Source organism: Anas platyrhynchos, chromosome 11 (genome assembly GCF_047663525.1).
Source record: "Anas platyrhynchos isolate ZD024472 breed Pekin duck chromosome 11, IASCAAS_PekinDuck_T2T, whole genome shotgun sequence".
NCBI lineage: Eukaryota > Metazoa > Chordata > Aves > Anseriformes > Anatidae > Anas > Anas platyrhynchos.
The window spans coordinates 4,528,805-4,550,767 of record NC_092597.1 but is presented as its reverse complement, the minus strand read 5'-3'; the positions used below and the strand labels follow the sequence as shown (position 1 = coordinate 4,550,767).

General features: G+C 41.7%; 2 protein-coding genes and 1 long non-coding RNA gene across 15 annotated transcripts in view; 1 reads left to right on the top strand and 2 right to left on the bottom strand.

Annotated features, from left to right (window-relative positions):
• The window catches only part of SLC12A1 (solute carrier family 12 member 1), a 52,582-nt gene extending 50,960 nt beyond the window's left edge, over positions 1-1,622 (bottom strand). For 4 of the 7 annotated variants that reach the window (XM_038184970.2, XM_038184972.2, XM_038184974.2 and 1 more), the window contains exon 1: positions 1,484-1,622. The gene's annotated coding sequence lies outside the window, so the exon portion shown is untranslated. The other 3 variants (XM_005019499.6, XM_005019500.6, XM_038184971.2) reach the window with 2 other exon arrangements.
• Positions 1,623-3,853: 2,231 nt separating this feature from the next.
• On the bottom strand, positions 3,854-15,805 carry CTXN2 (cortexin 2). Of its 7 annotated transcripts, none has more exons than XM_038184979.2 (3): positions 12,033-12,309; positions 10,786-11,021; positions 3,854-4,302 (listed from the first exon to the last, which is right to left on the bottom strand). In XM_038184979.2, exon 3 carries the CDS (start codon positions 4,246-4,248, stop codon positions 4,000-4,002), a length of 249 nt encoding a protein of 82 aa, XP_038040907.1. In that variant the 5' UTR covers positions 4,249-4,302; positions 10,786-11,021; positions 12,033-12,309; the 3' UTR covers positions 3,854-3,999. The 7 variants fall into 7 exon arrangements, with proteins under 7 accessions (XP_038040907.1, XP_027322696.1, XP_038040906.1 ...); XM_027466895.3 differs by having other exon boundaries at positions 10,858-11,021; positions 12,033-12,301; XM_038184978.2 differs by having other exon boundaries at positions 10,858-11,017; positions 12,033-12,301.
• Positions 6,659-10,320, top strand: LOC140003448 (uncharacterized). The gene is made up of 3 exons (XR_011812153.1): positions 6,659-6,797; positions 6,895-6,936; positions 10,189-10,320. It is a non-coding gene; the product is annotated as an uncharacterized lncRNA (long non-coding RNA).
• Positions 15,806-21,963: the final 6,158 nt, after the last annotated feature.

Here is a 21,963-nt window from a genome sequence, read left to right as displayed (position 1 = left end):
TATTGCCCAGGACTGCTTTCATTGCTCCCAGAGCATGTTGCTGACTCCTCTGTAGTGTATGGCTCAGCAGGTCCCTTCCAGGAGAGCTGCTGCCTGCCAGTGAGGCCCCATCCTGTATGTTGCAGGAGGCTGGTCTGTCCCAGGTGCAGGATTCACATTTGTCCTTGTCGAATGCCATGAAATTCCTGTGAGCCTGTTTGTCTAGGTCACTCTGAATGGCAGCCCATAACATATGACAGATGTACTATCTGCTTCCCACCTCCACTTTTCCACACAGACCCCTCAAAAAACAAACAAGCAAATAAAAACCCCAGGAATGAAAGGGGTACTTAAATATAGGGCTTAAATATAGGCCTTTGAAGGGTTAAGTATCTCTGCAGCAACTTGTGGGATGGCCTACATGGCCCTGGAATGGCATGCATCACATTTTGAGATATTGAAATGATATTGGAAACAATGGCAATGCATATGTCTAGTAAAATTCTTCTGAGGAAATACAGAGGTGTAACTTTATAGACCTGTATAATTCAATAGGAGTCCAGGTCTGCTGAAATGGACTAAAACTGACTAAAAGCATGCTTAGACAGACATGGAAAATTTGCAAGTGTACATAATAGCAGAAAGTTTTAGAAGCAAAATATATCAGTATAAAGGAATATGTGAACTGAAAATCAGGGTAATAAGCCTATTAGAAGAATTTTCTTTAAATATTGTGCTTTCAGCAAGATCTTGGACTAGATGACCTCAAGAGATTTCTTCCAATCTATGATTTTGTAAAATACATTTGGCACTAGCACTGAAAGATAAAATACTGCATCAATATTTACAACTTGGCAAGGTACATTTTGTCTAAAAAACACATATCAAAATTATAATTTGAAGAGCTGATAATCAGATGTCCTCCGGCTTCAGTATGAGATATAGCTAAGGCATATTTCCTCCCTTCTTCCATCAGCTATAGACGATATTCTGCTGTAACCTGATAAATGATACCACTTTATAACCCCTTCATATTTATGTTGGTTTTCCTATTTAATGCTTTATAAAACCCACAGCAATGTTACATTAATTTAAGTTCTGTTACTTCTGCTGTTTTTGGATTATCTGTATTATTATTGTTATCATTATTATACATTTCTCATCACAGTGTTCTGCTTCCTTCAGCTTTTTAAAATTGTAAGGAAGTATTTCATCTTCAGGCATGAAGGAGCAAAACCAAATCTTTTGTCACCTGTAATTTCAGTGTCCTATTTCCTTAATAGTATTGCTTGGCTAGAAAAAGAAAAGTCTCTTACCTTTCTGCTGTTCTTGAAAACAATACCTTTTTTTTTTTCTCTCTTTTTTTTTTTTTCTTTTTTTTTTTTTTTTTCACAGTTCATTTCCAGGAGTGTCTTGACTGTTATTTACCATAAATTTTGCATTTAGCATTCTATCATTACACATAAATTATCAAATTTACCTTATTCAAGATAATTTAACTTACCACTCAGTCCTGTGTTTTTAGAGAAGGACAGTCTTCCTCTTTTATTCATGCATGTAGTCTCTCTTTGAGGCATTACAGACTCTGCCTTATTGGCCAGATTTTTCTCCTGCTTAACATATTAAATAAACTGTCCAATCCCTCACTTTCAAAACGTTTCTGGATGGTGATTTAGAGAAGCATTCTAGCTTGTTAACTATTAACCAGCAAATGTAGCTATCCATTTCAATTACAGGGTTTATGGTATTGCAAAATTTCCAAGGAGGCCCCAAAATACTTTTGTTATCTCCATTTCCCTCCCAGCTATGTCTGATTCTCTGCACAGATCATAATCTCCCTATTTTTCAGTTCTGCATATGTAGCAGTGGAGATAACAAGAGTTTATAAAATGCACAGATTTAATTTATGAAGAACAGACTCCAATGAAGCCAGTGGGATCACTTGGGTACCACCCCCATTGGTGGGTCTCCTTGTCCCACATGTTTTTGAACCATTTTTATCTAAATCCTGTTTAAAGTTTTACTCTGTAAATTTAAGGAAAATCTTTGAAGAAATAGGTTTCGTTCATTCATTCTGGGAAGATTGTTGTCTTTTGGGGGTGCGAGAAGGGCAGGAAGAAATTATGAAGCTTTTTAATCATAAGGGAATTTGATAATTGCTTCCAGCAATAGATTGGGTCAAAACCTAAAGAAGTAGTGAGGTTCTTGAGGTATGTTTGCTGTGCTTGCCATGTAGTTTAGAGATAACTGAACTATATTTATCCCAGATAACTTAAGTACCTTCAGCAATCTAACCTGACAGTACAGGGCTCAGATGTGCTGATTAAGTGTACATAAAAAGAATGATGGTGTCAGGTCTCTGCAGTGGATGATCCTATTACGTGACTCAGTATATGGATATCTGCCTTTGATTCTGTGGTTAAATTAACTGGGATAAATGCAACATGCTGAATATGTGTGGATCTGACAATTTTTCTTACACAGAGTCTGGAGCAGTTTAAAAGTTCTTATATTCACGTAATTGTTTATTCTATTTAGATGAACCAGTATAGATGAGTGTTAGCTGCAGCTCTCATTCTTCAGATGGAAGATCATGTCCTTCCCTGTACAATCCAGTATTCCATGTTCCAAATGGCATTTGAGGTCCAGTGTTCCACTGGCTGTGTCTGTCTGCTATGTACAGGAAAAGGGTTAGTAAGGATTTTTCCAAACAAATGCAAAAGAAACCAGCCGTTGTAACTGATCTTTTTGTCTTTGCTCTTTGTTGCAAACAGAGCTGTTTAGCAGAAGTGACAGTGCTTAAAATTCTGATGCCAACTTTCTTAAAAACTGAATTGAATTTCTGTCAAGTACTGTCACACTTTTCTAAACACCTGTGTTTGAGGGTGACCTTGTGGTTTTAGTCTCTGCTTTCACTGTCTGTTCTTCTCTCTTGATAAGATCTCCTCTGACCAGTTCCTCAGTTTGACAGTCAAGATCATACACTGTGCACAGAGGTAGGAACACAAAAGAAACAGCTGTGGAGATGAGCTGGAGAGTTCAAAGATTTCCAGCCAGCTCATGGACCCCTCTGCCTTCTGGGGGCTGGGCACAAACGAGTATGCAGTGTGAGTGTCTGCTTTGGCCTTGACAAGCTGGTGAAATTACTGCTAGGAGCTGTTAACCAGACAGAACAGGTTGCAGCTAACAGTGCAACAAGTGAAGTTCCAGTTTAAACTCAATCATCCTCTTTAACCAGGGGGAGTAAAAATTGACATGGCGTGACCAGTTCAGTTAGATTGTCAGGTTGGTTATGTAATGTTTACTTATTCTCTTTCACCTTAAGATTTTAACTGCATGGAAGGCACAAGTAGAAGATGGACTTTTGAGCAGGTAATGGACTTTTGAGCAGGTAATTAATATATTTTGTATTGCTGAATGTTTTTAGAATCTAAAATATCTTTATCAATGTTTGTTTCCCTTCCACTAGTTCTGTTTAGCTTTCTGTAGCTGTAGAGCTAGTAGGGAGACCTAATCTATCAAAAACACATTCTCAGCAGCAAGAAATAGAAGTATGCATTGTTTGCAGAGGACCACTTAGATGTTTCACACAGGAGAAACAACGTTCAGTTTCCTTATAAACAGTCATTCATACAGCACCTCCTCTTCCTGAAAGGTGAGAGTTGAACTAGCAATTGATGTTATTAATTATGATTATATTATTAATTGTTAGCTTTCCCATTAGTTCCTTATAGTATGATATTGTGTGAACCAACCTTTTTTTTTTTTTCCGTGTTAACTTTATAGTAAATTGTTCATTTTAGTATTTCTTTGCTGTTAACCATTTCTTATCCACCATTCCACTGTTCCTCATAGAAAAACCATGTGAAGTGCCTTTTGAATTTGCAACAAATATTTATTTAACAAAAATGGATGCCACCAACATACCTTCAAAACGTATGTATGTATAACAAGTGTACTAACAGTTGGTTTCCAAAATGAGATCATCATCAAATTTAAGGCAGGATATTCAATGAATTTTCATGCAAGAGCGTATTCAAATGTCCCTTTATCCAACCCCTCAACTTCATCTTCCCACGTAGAAGAAGGCATACTACTGTAGGGGTCCAGCAAGATTTTGAAGCATCTGATAATTAGGAGTCCCAAGAAAACACACAGAATTCCTACAAAAGCAAAACCAGTTTTTTGCTCTAAAGTCAGAGGGAAGGCAGACATTTCGTTGACACTCATGCTCGTTGAAGTGTTGCTGCAGTAATTACTGCTCATCATTGGCCATCACATCCTGGTGCCTCTGTGGGATTTCCACCTCTATTGCTTCTTTGCCTGCATAGAAAAGTGGAATCAATTTGGTTAGGTCTAAATGAGTTGTGTATGTCTGAGCTGTAGCATATGAACAGCTGGAAATGAAAAACATCTTGGATTTTTGTAGTGTCCTGTTGTTTTTTTCACATTTAAGTTAATGTAATAATATTGCAACTTTTAGCCCCTACACACCATCCACTTACTGGCAGCAAACTCAATTTTCTGGCTTTCTACCTCCTCAAAACAGTAACCTTGGCATGTGGCTGTTTTAAACAGCATTTTGTCAGACTGGGCATAAGCCTACAGGTTTTGATTAGGCAATACTCACAAGGTCTCAACCTGGATAAACAAGTATGCTTTCTGACATGGCTTTACCTGAGTTCTTAAACTAGTTAAGCTCAAACTGATCTCAAGGGGAGTTTCGGCCAAATACTGTGGATTTTGTTCATGTAATTTAGTTTAGAAATCTAAATAAATAGATACAATTTATGAAATAAAATGGTGTGTGCAATTTTAATGTAGTCTTGGGCTCCGTATTCAGAATACTGTTATAAATGAAGTCTCAAATCAATCTGAATTTTGTAATATTTATAAAACAAATATTTATAGAAGGTATAAAAGGCAATTAAACAGCACTGGGTGTGCGGGGAGTCTACGCTCCACCAACAAGCACAAATGAACATCAAACATTCTACATATACAGAACATCACTTTTACATACTAAACCCGAGTATGCCTATACATACGTACAATCAGGAAAGAACAAACAATCCTTTAAGTTCCATGACTTAACAGTCTCCATTTTCCATTCCTTTTCTTAACTACAAACAAGTCTCCATTTTCCGTTCCTTTTGAACAATATGTCTCGCTTTAAGTTATCAAGCAACTCGGTCTTCAGGCCTTATGTATCCCGTTCTTCCCAGATTGAAGAAAAGCATATCCATCTCCTTTTCAAGGCCAATGAGGCCTGGGTCAAAAGGCACGTCCAGGTCAACAGGGAGCAAAACAGCAAAGGCCTGCGATGGCTGTAGCAGCAGAGGGGCGGATGGCGATGGCGTAGCAGTCGGGTCAGTAAAGGAGCCCGCAGCTCCCTCACTATTGGCAAGCCACACGTTTGTGATTGTGGCTCCACACGGCTCTTTAAGGCCTCAGAGATTGCTCACCAGGTGCTGAGCAATCCCACTGCAACCTTGTCATTTTTAGTTGCAGAGTCCCACACCTTGACATCAATTTGGTCCCATGTTTCAGGATCATAAACTGTCTCATTGCTAAGAAGGAGAATAAGCTGTAAGGTTAGCAGGACAGCCTTTGTTCCTAAGGACGTATGATTCCCCATAATGCACAACTGCTTACCAGTGAGGAGCAGTTGTCTGTGCAGGTCCACTTCTCTCAGCTTGAGCTTCTTTCCAGTTCCAGTGCCTATTTCCAGCGACTTTGAGCGGTTTACTGAGTTTGGCCAAACCTGTCTTCATGGAGCGATCAATGTGCCTGTTCCCGTCCTGGTCTCCGTTCTGCTAGCCTCTTCCTTTTCATTCCTTCTCTCTGCTTTTTTATTGATGACATAACATCATCACATGGTGTTGCCTCTTTTTCTTCTTTTTTTTTATCTTGAGGGCAGGCTCTACTCTTATACCTTTCTCTCCACAGCAGTTCTTTTCAAAACGACTTTTCATTGGTCCAACAACAATGAATGTAACAACAGCAGCAAACACCCAGAAACATCCATGCCTTAATGGCTGGGGAACAAGGAACCAGAGGCTGCATGGAGTCTCATGAATCACCCTTCTTTGTTCTCTCTGAACTCCTTTATATTCCTGATGGCCTCATCGTTAAGAGTCTAATGTTATCTCAACCACGGGGCTTTCCAACCCCCATGGCCACACTCCCAAATCTCCCCCTTCTTTATTAATATCAACCATTTTCTCGACACGAATTACCACTCCATATATAACAATACTGTGTTCATTTTTATCTTCGCAAGAATTGGAAGTAAACACGTTGGTAAAATTGCCCCTTCACCTTTCTGTCATGCAGTGACAATTCATGTCCATGAGTGGGTGCCATTCAGTATGTAAAATCCAAGTATGCCCAGAAACACAGTGCTGAAAGATGCATTTGAATTTGTGGATTGAGCCACTGTGGTGATGTTACAGCCATGTTCTAGCTCCCAAGGGCACATGGTATATATGTCTTCACTTAAAATAAAAAAAAATAGAAATCACTCTTGCATATGAGGAAAGATTAGTGGGAGAAGAAACAACACAACCAAATTCCCTTCCTCTAAGTCTTACTCTAATTTGTTTCTTTTCCTTGGACTTCCCCATTAAATACATATTTTTTACAGGCATTCCAAGTACCGGGTATGAACATGCTCCTTGTGGAGCTCAGGGGACTGACCCTGATGTTTGTCCTCCAGAGGTGGCATGCTCCATCCACTCCACTGAACAGCTCCACCCCACCATCGCCACGAGGAGAGTTCTGTGTATTTCCAGCCAGGAGAGACTTTCATTGTATTTGTAAGCTCTTATGTATAGATTTCAGTTGGGGCTGGGAGCTGGTTTGCTTTATTTTAGATTTTCTGTCAGATACTGAAACTCTTTTATGTCTCTCTAGGCAGCTGAAGGATTGGAAAGACTGGGACATCAGAAATACAAGGTAAAGGACAAAGGGATTTTTATGGTAAGGTTGGAGCTTGGGGTTTTTTGCCTCTTGTGTTAACACCTATTTAACTAACGCGCCTCAGGGGAAAACTCTTTTTGTTAACAATTCAACCACCTCTCCCCTCAGGGAATTCCAGGTATCCATTTATTTCTTGGCAGAGTAATTAGGCCACTTGGAGCACTGTGCTGCCATGACTACACTGATACAGGTACCTGCCCTAGCCAGTTCAAAGAGAGCTCCAGTATCTCTATGTGGTAGTGCAGTCGTGACTGAAACTGAACTATAGACATATCCTGAGTCAGTCTAGAATTAACAACAAAAGTAAAAATAAGAATTGGTATTCTTGAGAAGACAGAAACAGACAGAACATTTATCTTGTCTGTGTCTCCTTTCTCACGTTAAAAATCTGTGGGATTTTTGAATATTGTCCCAAGGAATTAAAGTTGTAAAACAAAGATTAAAAAGGTGTGATATATAGAGTAATAATTCGTGTCAAGAAGATGGTTGATATTAATAAAGAAGGGGGAGATGTGGGAGTGTGGCCATGGGGGTCGGCAAGCCCCATGGTTGGTGATAACATCAGACACTTACCGATGAGGCCATCAGGAATGTAAAAGAGTTCAGAGGGAACAAAGAAGGGTGATTCAGGAGACACAATGCCGTCTGGGGTTGCTTGTTCTCCAGCCGTTAAGGCATGGAAGTTTCTGGGTGTTTGCTGTTGCCGGGCAAAGTTGTGTGACCGATGAAAAGGTGTTTGAAAAGGACTGCTGTGGGGTGAAGGGTATAAGAGGGGAGCCTGTCCTCGAAATGAAAAAAAAAAAAGACAACACGATATAATGAAATTATGTCATCAATAAAGAAGTAGAAAAAAGGAAAGAACAGGGACAGGCTGGCAGAACAGAGGCCAGGACGGGAACAGGCACATTGATCGCCCCATGAAGACAGGTTTGGCCAAACTCAGTAAACCGCTCAAAGTCGCTGGAAATAGGCACTGGAACTGGAAAGAAGCTCAAGCTGAGAGAAGTGGACCTGCACAGACAACTGCTCCTCGCTGGTAAGCAGTTGTGCATTATGGGGAATCATACGTCCTTAGGAACAAAGACTGTCCTGGCAACCTTACAGCTTATTCTCTTTATTAACAATCAAACAGTTGTTTATGATCCTGAAACATGGGACCAAATTGATGTCAAGGTGTGGGACTCTGCAACTGAAAATGACAAGGTTGCACTGGGATTGCTCAGCACCTGGTGAGCAATCTGAGGCCTTAAAGAGCCATGTGGAGCCACAATCACAAACGTGTGGCTTGCCAGACAGTGAGGGAACTGTGGGCTCCTTTACTGATCCGACTGCTACGCCACTGCCCCCCCCCCCCGCCACTGCTGCCATCGCAGGCCTTTGCTGTTATGCCCCCTGTTGACCTGGACGTGCCTTTTGACCCAGGCCCTATTGGCCTTGAAAAGAAGATGGAAATATTTGTTTCCCTTCGATCCGGGAAGAATAGGATACATAAAGTCCGAAGGCCGAGTTGCTTAACAACTTAAAGCGAGACATCGTTCCCACGACTAGCTCTGGAATTCTCTGGTGTTTGTAATCAAGAAAAGGAATGGAAAATGGAGACAGATGATCTGAGAAAAATTAACGAAGCCATGGAAGACACGGGAGCACTTCAACCAGGATTCCCAACTCCAACTATGCTCCCCCAGTCATGGACATTAATAGTAATAGACTTAAAGGATTGTTTGCTAAACACTTGCCTTTTAAAACTTTGCCATGTTTATGTTTCAATCGATACCTTTTCTGGTTGTACATATGTATAGGCATACTCGGGTTTAGTATGTAAAAGCAATGTTCTGTATATTTAGAAAGTTCGAAGTTAGTGTTTGCGTGTTGGTAGAGCATAGACTATCCATGCACCCAGCGCTGTTTACTTGCCTTTTATAAATATTACTCAATTCAGATTGAGTTGTATCTTCATTTATAACAAACGCAAGGCACAAGTCTTCTTCTTTTTTTTCTCTTTTTCTTTTGTTTTTGTTTTTTTGTTTTTTCCTTTTTTTTCTTTTGTTTGTTTTTGTTTTTGCACTAACCTCCAACCTGATATGTACTAAATAGTACGGTTTTCTATTACATTCTTTACACACTTGCTACAGCACAATAACCAATGATCCGTTTATTCCATAGAGCTTTGTATGAGATCCTTCTTTGTTTTGAATGATATTCTTCTCTTTGGGTCATACTGTTTTAATTCCTGTTATGCTGGGGAGAAGATCTGGATATAGCCTACGGGAAAAGTAATGTCAGCAATAATAAATATTTATTTTCTGAAAATTCGTCACAGATGAAGCCACCTGTGGCACAGGTTTGCATTGTGTACCCTTACACTTTTTCTATAAGCCTGACCTTGTGTAGAAAAAAAATCACAACTACGTTCAGTATCACAAATTGGTGTCACAATATAAAAAAAACACCAACAAAAAGCCACCAACAACAATCACCAAAACACTGCTGTCTTCAAAGATGTATAGAAAAAATCATAGCTATAGAATTGCCTTGGAGAACCTTACATTGGAGCCAAGTCCAGGGAAATATATACATCTTTAACACAGAGCCATATTCCAAGTCTCACTAATTTTAGTGGGACTGAAATTAGTGGGATTTGTTTGCACATTATTTGCTTGTCAGTGGAGATTATGGGACAGATCTCTGTACAAAGCTTAGCTGACACTGAAACATGGAGTGTTAAGAAATGGGTATCTGTCTTATTTGGCAAGAGTTCGGCTGAAACAGCTGTATGAGAAACCAGTGGGCATTGCCACTGTATGGAAATTGGTTCTGGGAAACTAATACACAGCTTTGTGCTCTTCTCTGCCCTGTTCTGAATTGCAGAAATTGTAATTGAAGCCTTAAAGTTCACAGAACATTTTGCATATTTGCATTACATATCCCCAAAACTGTGGTACCAAAATTGACCTTGAGTGCACTTGTATTGTTTTCAGATTTTAGTGCTGCATATACAGGTTAGATGTCCTCTCCCAGTTAGTCAGATATCCTTTCAGTTGCTGCAGAGTATGTGTCAGGTTGTGAATCAGAAGACTCTGAATACTAACTAACATGGCCTACATCCAAAAATTCTTGAAGATAACCTCTAGGGCAATGTGATGGGGACAGGCATTAAGTCAGTTAGAATCTGCAGAGTCATTTTGTAGGGGCTGGTCTCAGACTGATGTCTCTTGACTTTTTTAATAGGTCAGGACTCTACTTATTCTTTGATTCATTGCCCGTATAAAAACACTGCCATAAAGAAAGGCTCCTTAACATCCTGCTGTGAAATAAAAGGTCGTTGGAGACCCTTGTGAGACAAGAAGAAACAGCTAGAGTCCAAGAGAAAACAGCAATGAGGAAAAACATCCGGGGACATAGACCACTGAGGTAAGGAGAATGGAGCTATGAGCTGGGGATGCTGGCTGTACCCACAGAGGATGAAAGGGAGTACCATAGGTAATAAGCATTGAAAGTTAGCTGGAAGAAAGCCATTGAAACTCTTGATATTCCAGAAGCATCACCAGTCTAACTCTGCCAACGTTTAGTGTGGTTTGAAGATCCCAGCCCAAGCTCTTTGTTGGCTCAAGTGTCACTTTTTTCAGACCTAGCTCTCACCCTCATGTTTTCAGAGGTACTGAGAAGATTAAATAATTTGGACTTCCCTGAGAAAGTAGCTGGCAAGTATTAAATACAGATTTTCTAAAGAATCTTCCTTAGACTTCAGGTTTCAGCCATTTCTCCTTAGAACCCCCAACAATTTATTTATTTATTTTTAAATGGCTCAGTACTGTACATGGGTACCTTAAATAGCTGCTCAAACTGGAAACATTCATCCCCTTGGCATGTTTAAGCCTCAGGTCCCTGAAAACTCACTTCATAAACTACAGTGTGTAACAAAATGGACTGAATCAGTTGCCATCTGTTCTCCCCTTGGATGTGCTGCAAGCCCAGCTGCTGATTCATGAATCTGGTCATTCTGAAGGCTCTTCGAATAGCTTCAGTTCCAGGCTTCTGTTCCTGAGTGACAGCAAACCTGACTTGAAAAGATGTTCATACAGTTAGGGACATCAACAAGCATCCTCTGGGAGTTTCAGAGGCACTGTATTTGCACTCAACTACTTGGTCAAGGAAAATGAATTTCAGGAATACTATTACAGCAATTGGGCATAGGAGTTGTTAGGGTAAAAAGATTAATAATGGAGAAAAAATAATGAAATAGAAACCGGAACGAATTTGGAATTCTCCAAAGGGTCTGAGATGAGTTAACAACACATGGCCAGAAATGCAAAGGCAAAAAGATCTACGTGACCACAGAGCCAACCTGTGATGCTCATGTCCATGCTGCATGCCTGTCTTCCCTAAATTGCTGGGGAGGAAACTGTCTGCTCAGTAGAGGTTTCTAAGACAGCATAGGGGGAGGTAGGTGTAAGGTAGGAAGGCCAGGGCATAGATGCCCAGCAACTGAAGCATGTTGAACTGTTCTGTGAGCATAGCAAAGCCACCCCCTGCTCCCCAACATGCAGTGCTTTTTGCAGTATGGTAACTCAGGGTAGAGGCTGCACTTTTTCACGTAAACTGCATTCCCCTGCAATGAAGCAGCAGCCAGGCAGTGACATTTCCAGCCTTCAGACAAGAGATAAATTGCAGCAAAGAGGTTTTACCCCTAGGAAGTACGCAAGCCTGGAGCCTGTGTGGAAGGACAGACCCCGCGCCGTGCCCCATACTGTGAATTCACGTACGTGGGTAACGGGCAGGAAAACCAAAGGCTCGCTAGCATCACCCTCCGTTTACAGACGTAGAAGAGGGCACCAGTTTCCTGGGGCATGCAGGCTACGCCACTGCCACCCACCGAGCCAACCCGTCGCCAACCCGTCGCCTCCACCAGCTTGGCCCCTGCTCTCCTCGGTCCCGCTCCCTGGGGGCAGGCCCCAAGCCTCGGGGGCTGCCCCTCGGCGGCTGGGAGCTCCGGGCCGGGCCGGGCCGGGCCCCAAGGTCAGCCCCCGCCGCGCCCCCCTGGCCCGGCCCTGCCGCGCCCCCGCGCTACCGACCCGGCTTCTCCGCGGCCGCGCTGCTCATGGTGGCGGATCGCGGATCTCCCGGCGGCTCTGGGGAGCCAGGGCTGCCGCAGCCCCGACGGCTCGCACGGCTCCAGCTCCGGCCCCGGAGGGGCGTGCGGCGGGGGCGGCTCTCTCGAGCTCCCCTCGCCGCCCGGCGCTGCGCCCCCGCCGGGAGATGCTCAAAGCGCCCTAATTACAAATTGCACGCCGCAGCCGTTTCCTTCTCCTCCTCCCTCTCCCTGCCCGCCCCCTTCCATCGCCGCGCTCCTCTCCAGCCCCCCCGCCTCGGCTTGAAGCGAGGAAAGTTCCCGCAAAACGCTACGTGCGGAGCATCGGTAAGCGGCAGCGGCCCGGAGCCCCTCGGGAGCCTCCCCCGGCCGGGCCCCGCCGCCGGGACCTGTGGAGCTCGGGGAGCTCCGTCCCGCCCAGCTGCTCCTGTGGTAATCGCGATTAAAGCAGGGAACATGTGGCGACATATGGCTGGGAGCCGCTGCTGGGGCGGGAGTCTGGTCCTCGCGTTGCATCTTTTCATTAGCTGTGTTTAGCTGATGCTGATGGAGTATTAAAGAGGCCTCCCTTTGCTACAACAGCAGGTGTTTGCAGTGGATAAGGAAAGAGGAGTTCTTCTTCCAAAGCTGGATCCGTATATTGCACTAATAAACAGCAAATCTGTTTTTAAATGATAGTGATTCAATATTTGCTTGCTGCCCTGGTGAATACAGCCCCGGAAAAACGTACGTGGGTCAGTGAAGCAGTGCCATATCGTAGCACCATGCATGGTGAGATTTGTTTGAAGGTCACTTTAGAGCTACTGGTAGAATTTGTTCTGTAGAAAATAATTTTAAAACCTCACATGCTTCTTGGTCCGTGCAATAACATCACAATAGGTTAATATGCTTTCTTCCTAATGCAAACTGGGAAAATAATTTTGGTTTACCAGCCATTTTAACTCCTGTTTCTTCTGCTGTGTCTGCAGTGGGCTTCTAAGTACTGAGTAATCTCAAAACATGCTCCCTCCTGCTGGTAGAACTAATGGTTAAACTAAAAGTTAAAGAGATGCTTGCTAATGGTTATCTGCTTGATCATCTAATGGTGCAGTGTCGGTCATGTGGGAAACAATGTCTGTTGCTGAAATTACAAGCCAAGCTAATTTTTGAAGTGCCTCTCATATTGAAAGACCCATGAAGATTTTATAAATAGATTGTTGGAAATAATATGACTATGCTTTCAGAATATGATAAGGAGCCTCTTCTGTTCCTAAGAAGATCTAGATTTTATTTATTTTTTCATTATTATTTATTTTTTTAGCCTTGTCACTGATTTATTTGGAGCCCAATGAAGATCTTTTGCCATGGTTTGGGATTTGGGGATTAGCAGAGACACAAGGACTCGAAGTTTCATGGTGTCACCCTCGCACCTTGCAGAATTGTTTTGGAAGAATCATAGAATCATAGAATCATAGAATATCCTGAGTTGGAAGGGACCCTTAAGGATCATCAAGTCCAACTCTTGACACCGCACAGGTCTACCCAAAAGTTCAGACCATGTGACTAAGTGCACAGTCCAATCTCTTCTTAAATTCAGTCAGGCTCGGTGCAGTGACCACTTCCCTGGGGAGCCTGTTCCAGTGTGCAACCACTCTCTCTGTGAAGAACCCCCTCCTGATGTCAAGCCTAAACTTCCCCTGCCTCAGCTTAACCCCGTTCCCGCGGGTCCTGTCGCTGGTGTTAATGGAGAAAAGGTCTCCTGCCTCTCGACACCCCCTTACGAGGAAGTTGTAGACTGCGATGAGGTCTCCCCTCAGCCTCCTCTTCTCCAGGCTGAACAGGCCCAGTGCCCTCAGCCGTTCCTCGTACGTCTTCCCCTCCAGGCCTTTCACCATCTTCGTAGCCCTCCTCTGGACACTCTCCAACAGTTTTATGTCCTTTTTATACTGTGGTGCCCAGAACTGCACACAGTACTCGAGGTGAGGCCGCACCAGCGCAGAGTAGAGCGGGACAATCACCTCCCTCGACCTACTAGCGATGCATACATTCAGACTTCTCTTATAATCGTTGGGCATTGCTATACTTGGAGGACCTTCCTGTAATATTTACAGGATATTTATTTTAGTTGTGGTGTCTTCCTGCTCATAGATAAATTCTTTTTTTCCTCTCATTATTCTTGTAGAAGTGAATGTTAAAAGTTTTTTTGTTTTGTTTTGTTTTTTAATCTTAAAGTAATTGCTCCTTTTGTACTATTGCATGGCAGAGGTTGTTGAAATCATGTGATTATTTTTAGGAACCTGATACTCACTGTTCAGTTTTAAAGAGTTTACAGATGTTTTTGTGTTGGAGATCCACTTTAAATGGACATCAAACTGAAGCAGAAATCAGCAGCCCTCAATAGAGAATCAGTCTCCTTCAGCCACCTGTTGTCAGCAGACAACACTTCTTTGTTGTTGTTGTTCTTATGTTTTTCTGTTCAAGTTGTTATATTTCCAAACGGTAAAGTGAGGAATAACTAAATTTATTCCTGTATTTCATTGCTTTTTCACTTAAGGGTCACTAGTTTTGTTTAGTTAGGTGCAGGATTTTTTTGTAAGGCAGATGGGATAGCAGTGTATGTATGGCTATTCTGGATACAGAGACAAATGGAGCATTCACTGCTCTTCACTTTCCATTTCTTTATCAGGCCTATCTTTGTGTTCAACCTAATAAGAGCTGTCATCAGTTACTTAAATCATATTTGCCATTGATCCTTATTTTAGGGAGTGTTAAGTGTGTCTTCAGTGGAGAGCCCTCGAACAGAAATAGGTATTTTATAGTCATCTGGTAATTTGGTACATTGACCTTGCAAATTGAGCTGGCCTAACTTCAGGCTGGGCAAGACACTTATAGCCAAGTGGGTGCAAATGAGTGAAAGGCAATAGGGAACTCTTAGAGTTCCCTATTATTATAGTCTTATCATCTGGTTAAGACTTGCTAATGTTTAAGGATCATTTGAGCAATGTGTCAAGAAACGTAACTACGTTGAAGGATAACTAGCTCCATTGTAACATGCTTTTCTGTTTAGCTTAGAGGGCTTTTCAAGTGTTCCTACACAAACAAACAAACCCTACCGTCAGCTGCTGGAAATTTAAAATGGGCTTATGAAGGTAGAGTCAGCGAAGAATATTGTGCACAAAAGTATCTTTAGAAACAGATCAACTCAAAAGTTACCTCTAAGCAAATTTAGAGAAGTGAAAACAAATTTATGAGAAGGAAATAATATATGCAGGATATCAAATAGAGTTGGGGGGGGGGGGGGGCACATTACAAAGGAAGGATTCTATAAAAATTTGTGTATTGATCACAGTTTCAAGTGGAAATTATAATTTATTCCAGGGTACTTAATGTTTTAAAATGGATAAACACCTCTGTTCTGTGGTGTTTCTTCTTGCTATAAATGAAGTCTCAACTCAATCTGAATCTAGTAACATTTATACTTATCAAAGCTATAAAAGGTATAAAAGGCAAGTAAACAGCACTGGGTCCACGCTCCAACAACACGCACACACACACGTCAAACATTCTAAATATATAGAACATTGCTTTACATACTAAACCCGAGTATGCCTATACATACGTACAATCGGAAAAGGTAACAAACAATCCTTTAAGTTCCATGACTTAAGTCGCCATTTTCCATTCCTTTTGAACAATATGTCTCACTTTAAGTTGTCAAGCAACTCGGTCTTCAGGCCTTATGTATCCCGTTCTTCCCAGATTGAAGAAAAAGCATATCCATCTCCTTTTCAAGGCCAACGAGGCCTGGGTCAAAAGGCACGTTCAGGTCACCAGGGGGCATAACAGCAAAGGCCTGCGATGGCTGTAGCAGCAGAGGGGCGAATGGCGATGGCGTAGCAGTCGGGTCAGTAAAGGAGCCCGCAGCTCCCTCACTATTGGCAAGCCACACGTTTGTGATTGTGGCTCCACATGGCTCTTTAAGGCCTCAGAGACTGCTCGCCAGGTGCTGAACAATCCCACTGCAACCTTGTCATTTTTAGTTGCAGAGTCCCAAACCTTGACATCAATTTGGTCCCATGTTTCAGGATCGTAAACTGTCTCATTGCTAAGAAGGAGAATAAGCTGTAAGGTTACCAGGACAGTCTTTGTTCCTAAGGACGTATGATTCCCCATAATGCACAACTGCTTACCAGCGAGGAGCAGTTGTCTGCGCAGGTCCACTTCTCTCAGCTTGAGCTTCTTCCCAGCTCCAGTTCGCCCATTTACAGCAACTTTCAGTACGAGCTTCTCCGAGCAGTTTGCTGAGTTTGGCTGAACCTATCTTCATGAGGCAATCAATGTGCCTGTTCCCGTCCTGGTCTCCGTTCTGCTAGCCTCTTCCTTTTCATTCCTTCTCTCTGCTTTTTGTTGATGACATAACATCATCACATCGTGTTGCCTCTTTTTCTTTTTTTTTTTATCTTGAGGGCAGGCTCCCCTCTTATACCTTTCTCTCCACAGCAGTTCTTTTCAAAACAACTTTTCATTGGTCCAACAACAATGAATGTAACAACAACAGCAAACACCCAGAAACATCCATGCCTTAATGGCTGGGGAACAAGGAACCAGAGGCTGCATGGAGTCTCCTGAATCACCATTCTTTATTCCCTCTGAACTCCTTTACATTCCTGATGGCCTCATCGTTAAGAGTCTAATGTTATCTCAACCACGGGGCTTTCCAACCCCCATGGCCACACTCCCAAATCTCCCCCTTCTTTATTAATATCAACCATTTTCTCGACACGAATTACCACTCCATATATAACATTATGTAGTCTTTAAGTATCCGGATCTTTCTTTGTGCTTGTATTGCCATGCTTTTACCAGGTACTGACTTCATCAGCTGCTTAAATATGTGGTCTACAATCCTGGGGATCCATAGGGTACTCTGGTGAATGCCAAGAACAAGGCAGAGGAATGGCTTCTACGCAGCAATCTCCCTATGTTAAATATCTGAATAGGACCACACCTCCCTAAAAGTTTAGGGATTCAGAAGCTGAAGCTAGTTGAAAACCATGGCTTTTTAGTCCAGCCCAAGTCACTGTTGATGTTGGGGAAGGTGGAAAGTTGCACGGATCCAGTAAAAATGAACAGTGCCACCTGTTGTAAGTGGGCCAGGAGGAGGGCAGCTGTCCCCAAGTGTGTCCCCAGCTCTTCCACCTCAGCTCAGGGAAAGCCCCTGGCCAACAGGGAGCGGAAAAATGTCTTCTAAGGCCTTAGGTGGGATGGGTTCCCTTTAGACATGCAGGAGGTAGGTATTCTCTGCCTCACATGGACAAGGGAGGTGGTGGGTGTGTTAGGGGCACTCAGTCTGTCCTTAGAGGTTACGTGTTGTGGAAGGAAGGACCAAAATGCAGGTTGCTCAAGTTTTCTTACTTTGTAACTTCAGCAGGTAAAGTAATGACTTGGAGGGAGAAAGGATGATGTGAATTGTTTCAATACAGAACCAGTAACAGTGCTGCTAAGAGTCTAGTGTTGTTACACAGCCTTCTGGGGTAAAAAATAAGTAATTAAGGTTTAGGCACTTAAGTTGTAGTTAAGGGTTGCATAACACTGGAAAAAAAATGTTTAAGAGAGATTTAACCCTTCACTGGGGCGGAAAAGAGGTTAGATCCCTGCAGATCAAGTAGAGCATGTCTCCTCTTTGACTGATCCCACATTCTGGGCATAGGATGCTGCACAGTTTTTCTGGTTATAAATATACAGCACACTGAACTGAAGCCTCAACACACAGTTTAATTCCTGTAGCGGGCATCTGTGCAGTCTTTTATCTGGGGGGTCTGAGGTAGTAAAGTGCTGTTGAACACTTATTTGGGGAAGGGGACAGGAGGAAGAATGTCAGAGAAGTCTAACTGGAAAAAAAAGTTGAACGGCCATGGGAGTGAGAGGAAGGAGCAATCAGCACCACAGCTGCAGGTGGGAAGGTCTGTGCAGTAGGTGGGCTCTAGCTGTGAAACGGCTGTGCTGCGCTGCAGTCTGGAAGGTGCCTGCCGTGAGACAGGCTGTTGCATTTGACAGTTTGCCTTTTTGAATCATAAAATGTTTTGTTTTCCAGAGTTAAAAAAAAATAGGTTGCTCTACTTCAGGTCCATTACAGCTATGCAAAAGAGGGTTTCATTTGCAGAGAGAGTTTATTATTTATTTATTATTATTATTATTATTATTATTTTTTTTTTTTGAGCACGAAGTAAAGCAGTGTAGGTTGGGTGCAGCCTTAGGCAAGGCAGACTGGTTTGGAAATATTTGTGCCTGTGCAGAAAGGAATCTTTAAATGAGTTGCAGAAGTCAAGTGGTTTACAAAGCACATCTGTTGTTAGAGCATGCCTTCTCAAGCTGCACTCAGGGCTTCCTAGAGAAGGGACAATGTTTAGAAATGCTGAGCCCATTTAGGTGCCTTAGCAAACAAAAAAAAAACTATGTGCAACACATTCACCATGCAGGCATTGAACAGGTGGGGACAATGTCTGTCTGAAAATGATCATCCATGGAAAACAGTCAACGGATTTACATATGTAAAGCTTAGAAGTCCCGTTCTCTCACATGACATACAAAACTGACTTTGAGGAAGTTAGAACTTTTTCCGCATATGCCAAATGCATATGAAAGTGTTGCTGGACTGCTTTTGATCATGACTTAAGTGGAAACAAAAATAAAAACAACATTAAGATAAACTGAAATTTATCTTCAGTTTAAAATGATTCAGTTTAAAATTATCTTCAGTTTAAAATGAGCCTTTCTAAAATGATGCTGAATATATATTTGGTCATCGGCAATTTCAGAGCAATGGCTTCTCAGCTAGGACTTGAGACTTGAATTTGCTGGAAATTCATTGTATTAAAAACAGTGCTTATACTTAGAATGCACAGTTTAATTATTTTAACTCCACAACTACTACTTCTGCAAGAGACTTTTAAGAGTAGTTTCTTTATAGTAGTTTATACTTACATATTATATATAAGAACACTAATAATATTCCATTATCCCTGACTACTTGTGTAAATTAGTGCTGTCAGCTCTCTGCTTGCCAAGAATATATAACCATAAGGCCATACACCCTAAATGAGAAATACTATTTACACTAGGTGACTGAAAAGAATTTGCTAGGACAGCATGGGGGAGAATATGTTGAGCATTTTAGTACCAGATGAGGGATTCCCTTGTAACAGGAACATTGCTCAGAGACCATGTCTGTCTCCTGTAGGGACGGAAACAGAGGTGGCAGAGATGTTGGAAGCCTATTTATCAAAAGATAGTTTTAAAATATTCTCAGGAGGGACTGGTAGTTGGTAGCAGTAGAGACTTTCTTAGCACAAATACAAGCATTGAAAGATACTGGTTTGTTTGTTTGTTTGTTTGTTTGTTTTTTCACTTACTGTGAAAAGTAGATTTTATTATTTTTATTTAAATCATTTTATACATTGAAATCTTCCTAGGGAAAAACTTAGACTTTTTCACTTTTTAAATGCAGTTTTGTAGACCAATGAAATGCCACTTTGTAATCCCAGTTCACCCAGTCAGCTCCCAAACAGCTCCTAGTGGCATTGTTCTCCCATTTTTATTATTGTTCTTTGAAGACAGAAATACTGAGTGATTATGTGTGAGACTTCTACAAAAGGATGCAAAAGGCCTATAAAAATCTTGAAAGAGGCAACTGAGATAAACAGAATGCTGTAAATAGGAATTGTGGTGTAAGGCAGACAGGACAAAGCTAGTAGCACTCTTCCAGGCCTTAGGTAAGTTATGCCTCTATGCAATGCTAGAGGCCTCTATACAGACTGCTTCTACATTTATAGGTGTATATCTGTACATAAAACATACATCGGGTGACAACTGGTTTTAGTGGCACTAAACCATGTGTATTCTGGTCCAAATAGGCATACAAATTTGAGGAAGTAGCAGTTGAAATACATAGTAGATTATTCAGTGCAAGTAGGCAAAAGTGTACAAGAAAAATCAATGGTTCTTCCTGTTACCAGCATCCATGGCCACAGGAATTCAGTTTCAGCTATATGGTGCCATAATGTCGGGTTAGTGGGTATAGGATCCCAACAATTAAGATGCTCTGTGCAAAACACAATTGAACAGAGGTCTTGGTAACAGGGCATAGTAACCTGGACATGTGAATTACTTCCTTTCATCCTGGAGAAGCGAGAGCTGTAAAATGTAATGACAACAATTTAAAGTAAACATTAACTATTTCAGTGATGATAATAATTGCAAATAACCAAGTTATTTATCTAATTAAGGTTAATGTGTGAACAGAAATCATCACACCTCTCATCTGACCTCTAGACATGCTTTTTAACTTTCATCTGGGATGTAGGCTATTAGGTTTCTAGGGGTGGTCAGAGTATCTTAGAGCTTTCTACAAAATCTCAGGTGTTAACAACACCTGGTGTGACAGTCATAAGGACAGAGAGACAAAAGAGTCCTGGAAGCTAAGAAAATTTATTTCCAAAACCCATGTTTGTCCAGATCAGTGATTCTTAACCATCTCTTGCCAGAAACACATTCCTCCAATAGAGATGTGGAACCTGTACTGGTCGGCTTTTCGTAACTTTCATTTATGGGAACTCTTGAAAGAAGTGCATGGATTTCTGTGGATCAAAAAACAGAAGTCACTGATCTAAACTGGCTGTAGAGGACAGAAAGGCTTTCCTTGTATAACAGATGTTGATATACCATCCATTTGGTTACTCACTTAGAAATACTTTGGTACTTGGAGTTAGCAGAATTAAACTGGAAAGGTATTCCCTCTGCCCCCCCCACTACCAAAGATTAGAGCAAAATTGGGACTGAAGAAGCCAAGGCAAGCTGAGAGGAAAATGTGACAGATTCTACATGGTAAATAAACAAACAGCTCCCAGGATGAGTGATAGAGAAGCTGCCATGTTTAGCTGTATGTGTGCAGCACGGACCTATATAATTTTGTATTTTTATAGATGAATTACAATTATTCATATTTAATTCTTATCTATACTTAAGAATAAAATAAATGCCCATCTAGAAGCTTCCATTGTCCTGACTATAATTGTGCTTGCACCTTAATCTACTCAGTATCTTCATTTGTTTATAAACAATGATACAATCAGATACCTATGATTGGAGGAAATTTTAGGTACAAGATGATAGTTTTTCTACCAATACTGAAAAGGTGCCACAGCACCCCAAGCAGATTAGTGCAAAGGTTTGGTCTGTGAGTTTTCTCACCACAGGTTAAGGGATACACAGAATTCAGGAACCTTCATTTTGCCATAGATGTGGAGGTACTGAAATGTTTGAGGAAAAAACAAACGAACAAACACACACAAAAAAAACAACAAGCAAACAAACAAACAAACAAACAAAAAAACAATCTACAGTATCTTAAAGGAGGAGTACTTTACTTTTGGCTGCACTGATATATGAAGGAACAAGAAACCTATAAACAGGAAAAATTCAAGGCACATTTTAAAAGATCATCGCCTCAATTCATTAAGTATTCATAGCATAAAATTTAAATAATAAGTTACAGTCTATTTTCTGAAGTAGAGGGAAAGCTGTGACTGTGGCGACTGGCTTTGGAATGTGGATGGTTCCTGAACAACAGGAGTGATGCGCTTCAGTTAAATTAAGGGTCAAGCAGCCATTTGTTGGCGTGAACTGCATTATTAGAAATGTAAAGGTGAAGAACTGGAACTGTGCAACAGCATATTTATTGTTGGCGCAATATGGCTTTGCAGATACCCGTAAGCTTACAGAAATGGTGTTGTGCCTCCTGTGCAGGGCTGGTGGGCCCACGGGAGGTTCCTGTGGGAGTGACAAGGTGCACCCTAAGCAACTGTCTTAGGGGTCAGAGCATGAAATGTTCATGCTCATGGGTCAGTGGTGCAGGAGGCAGTTGGCCACAAACCAGG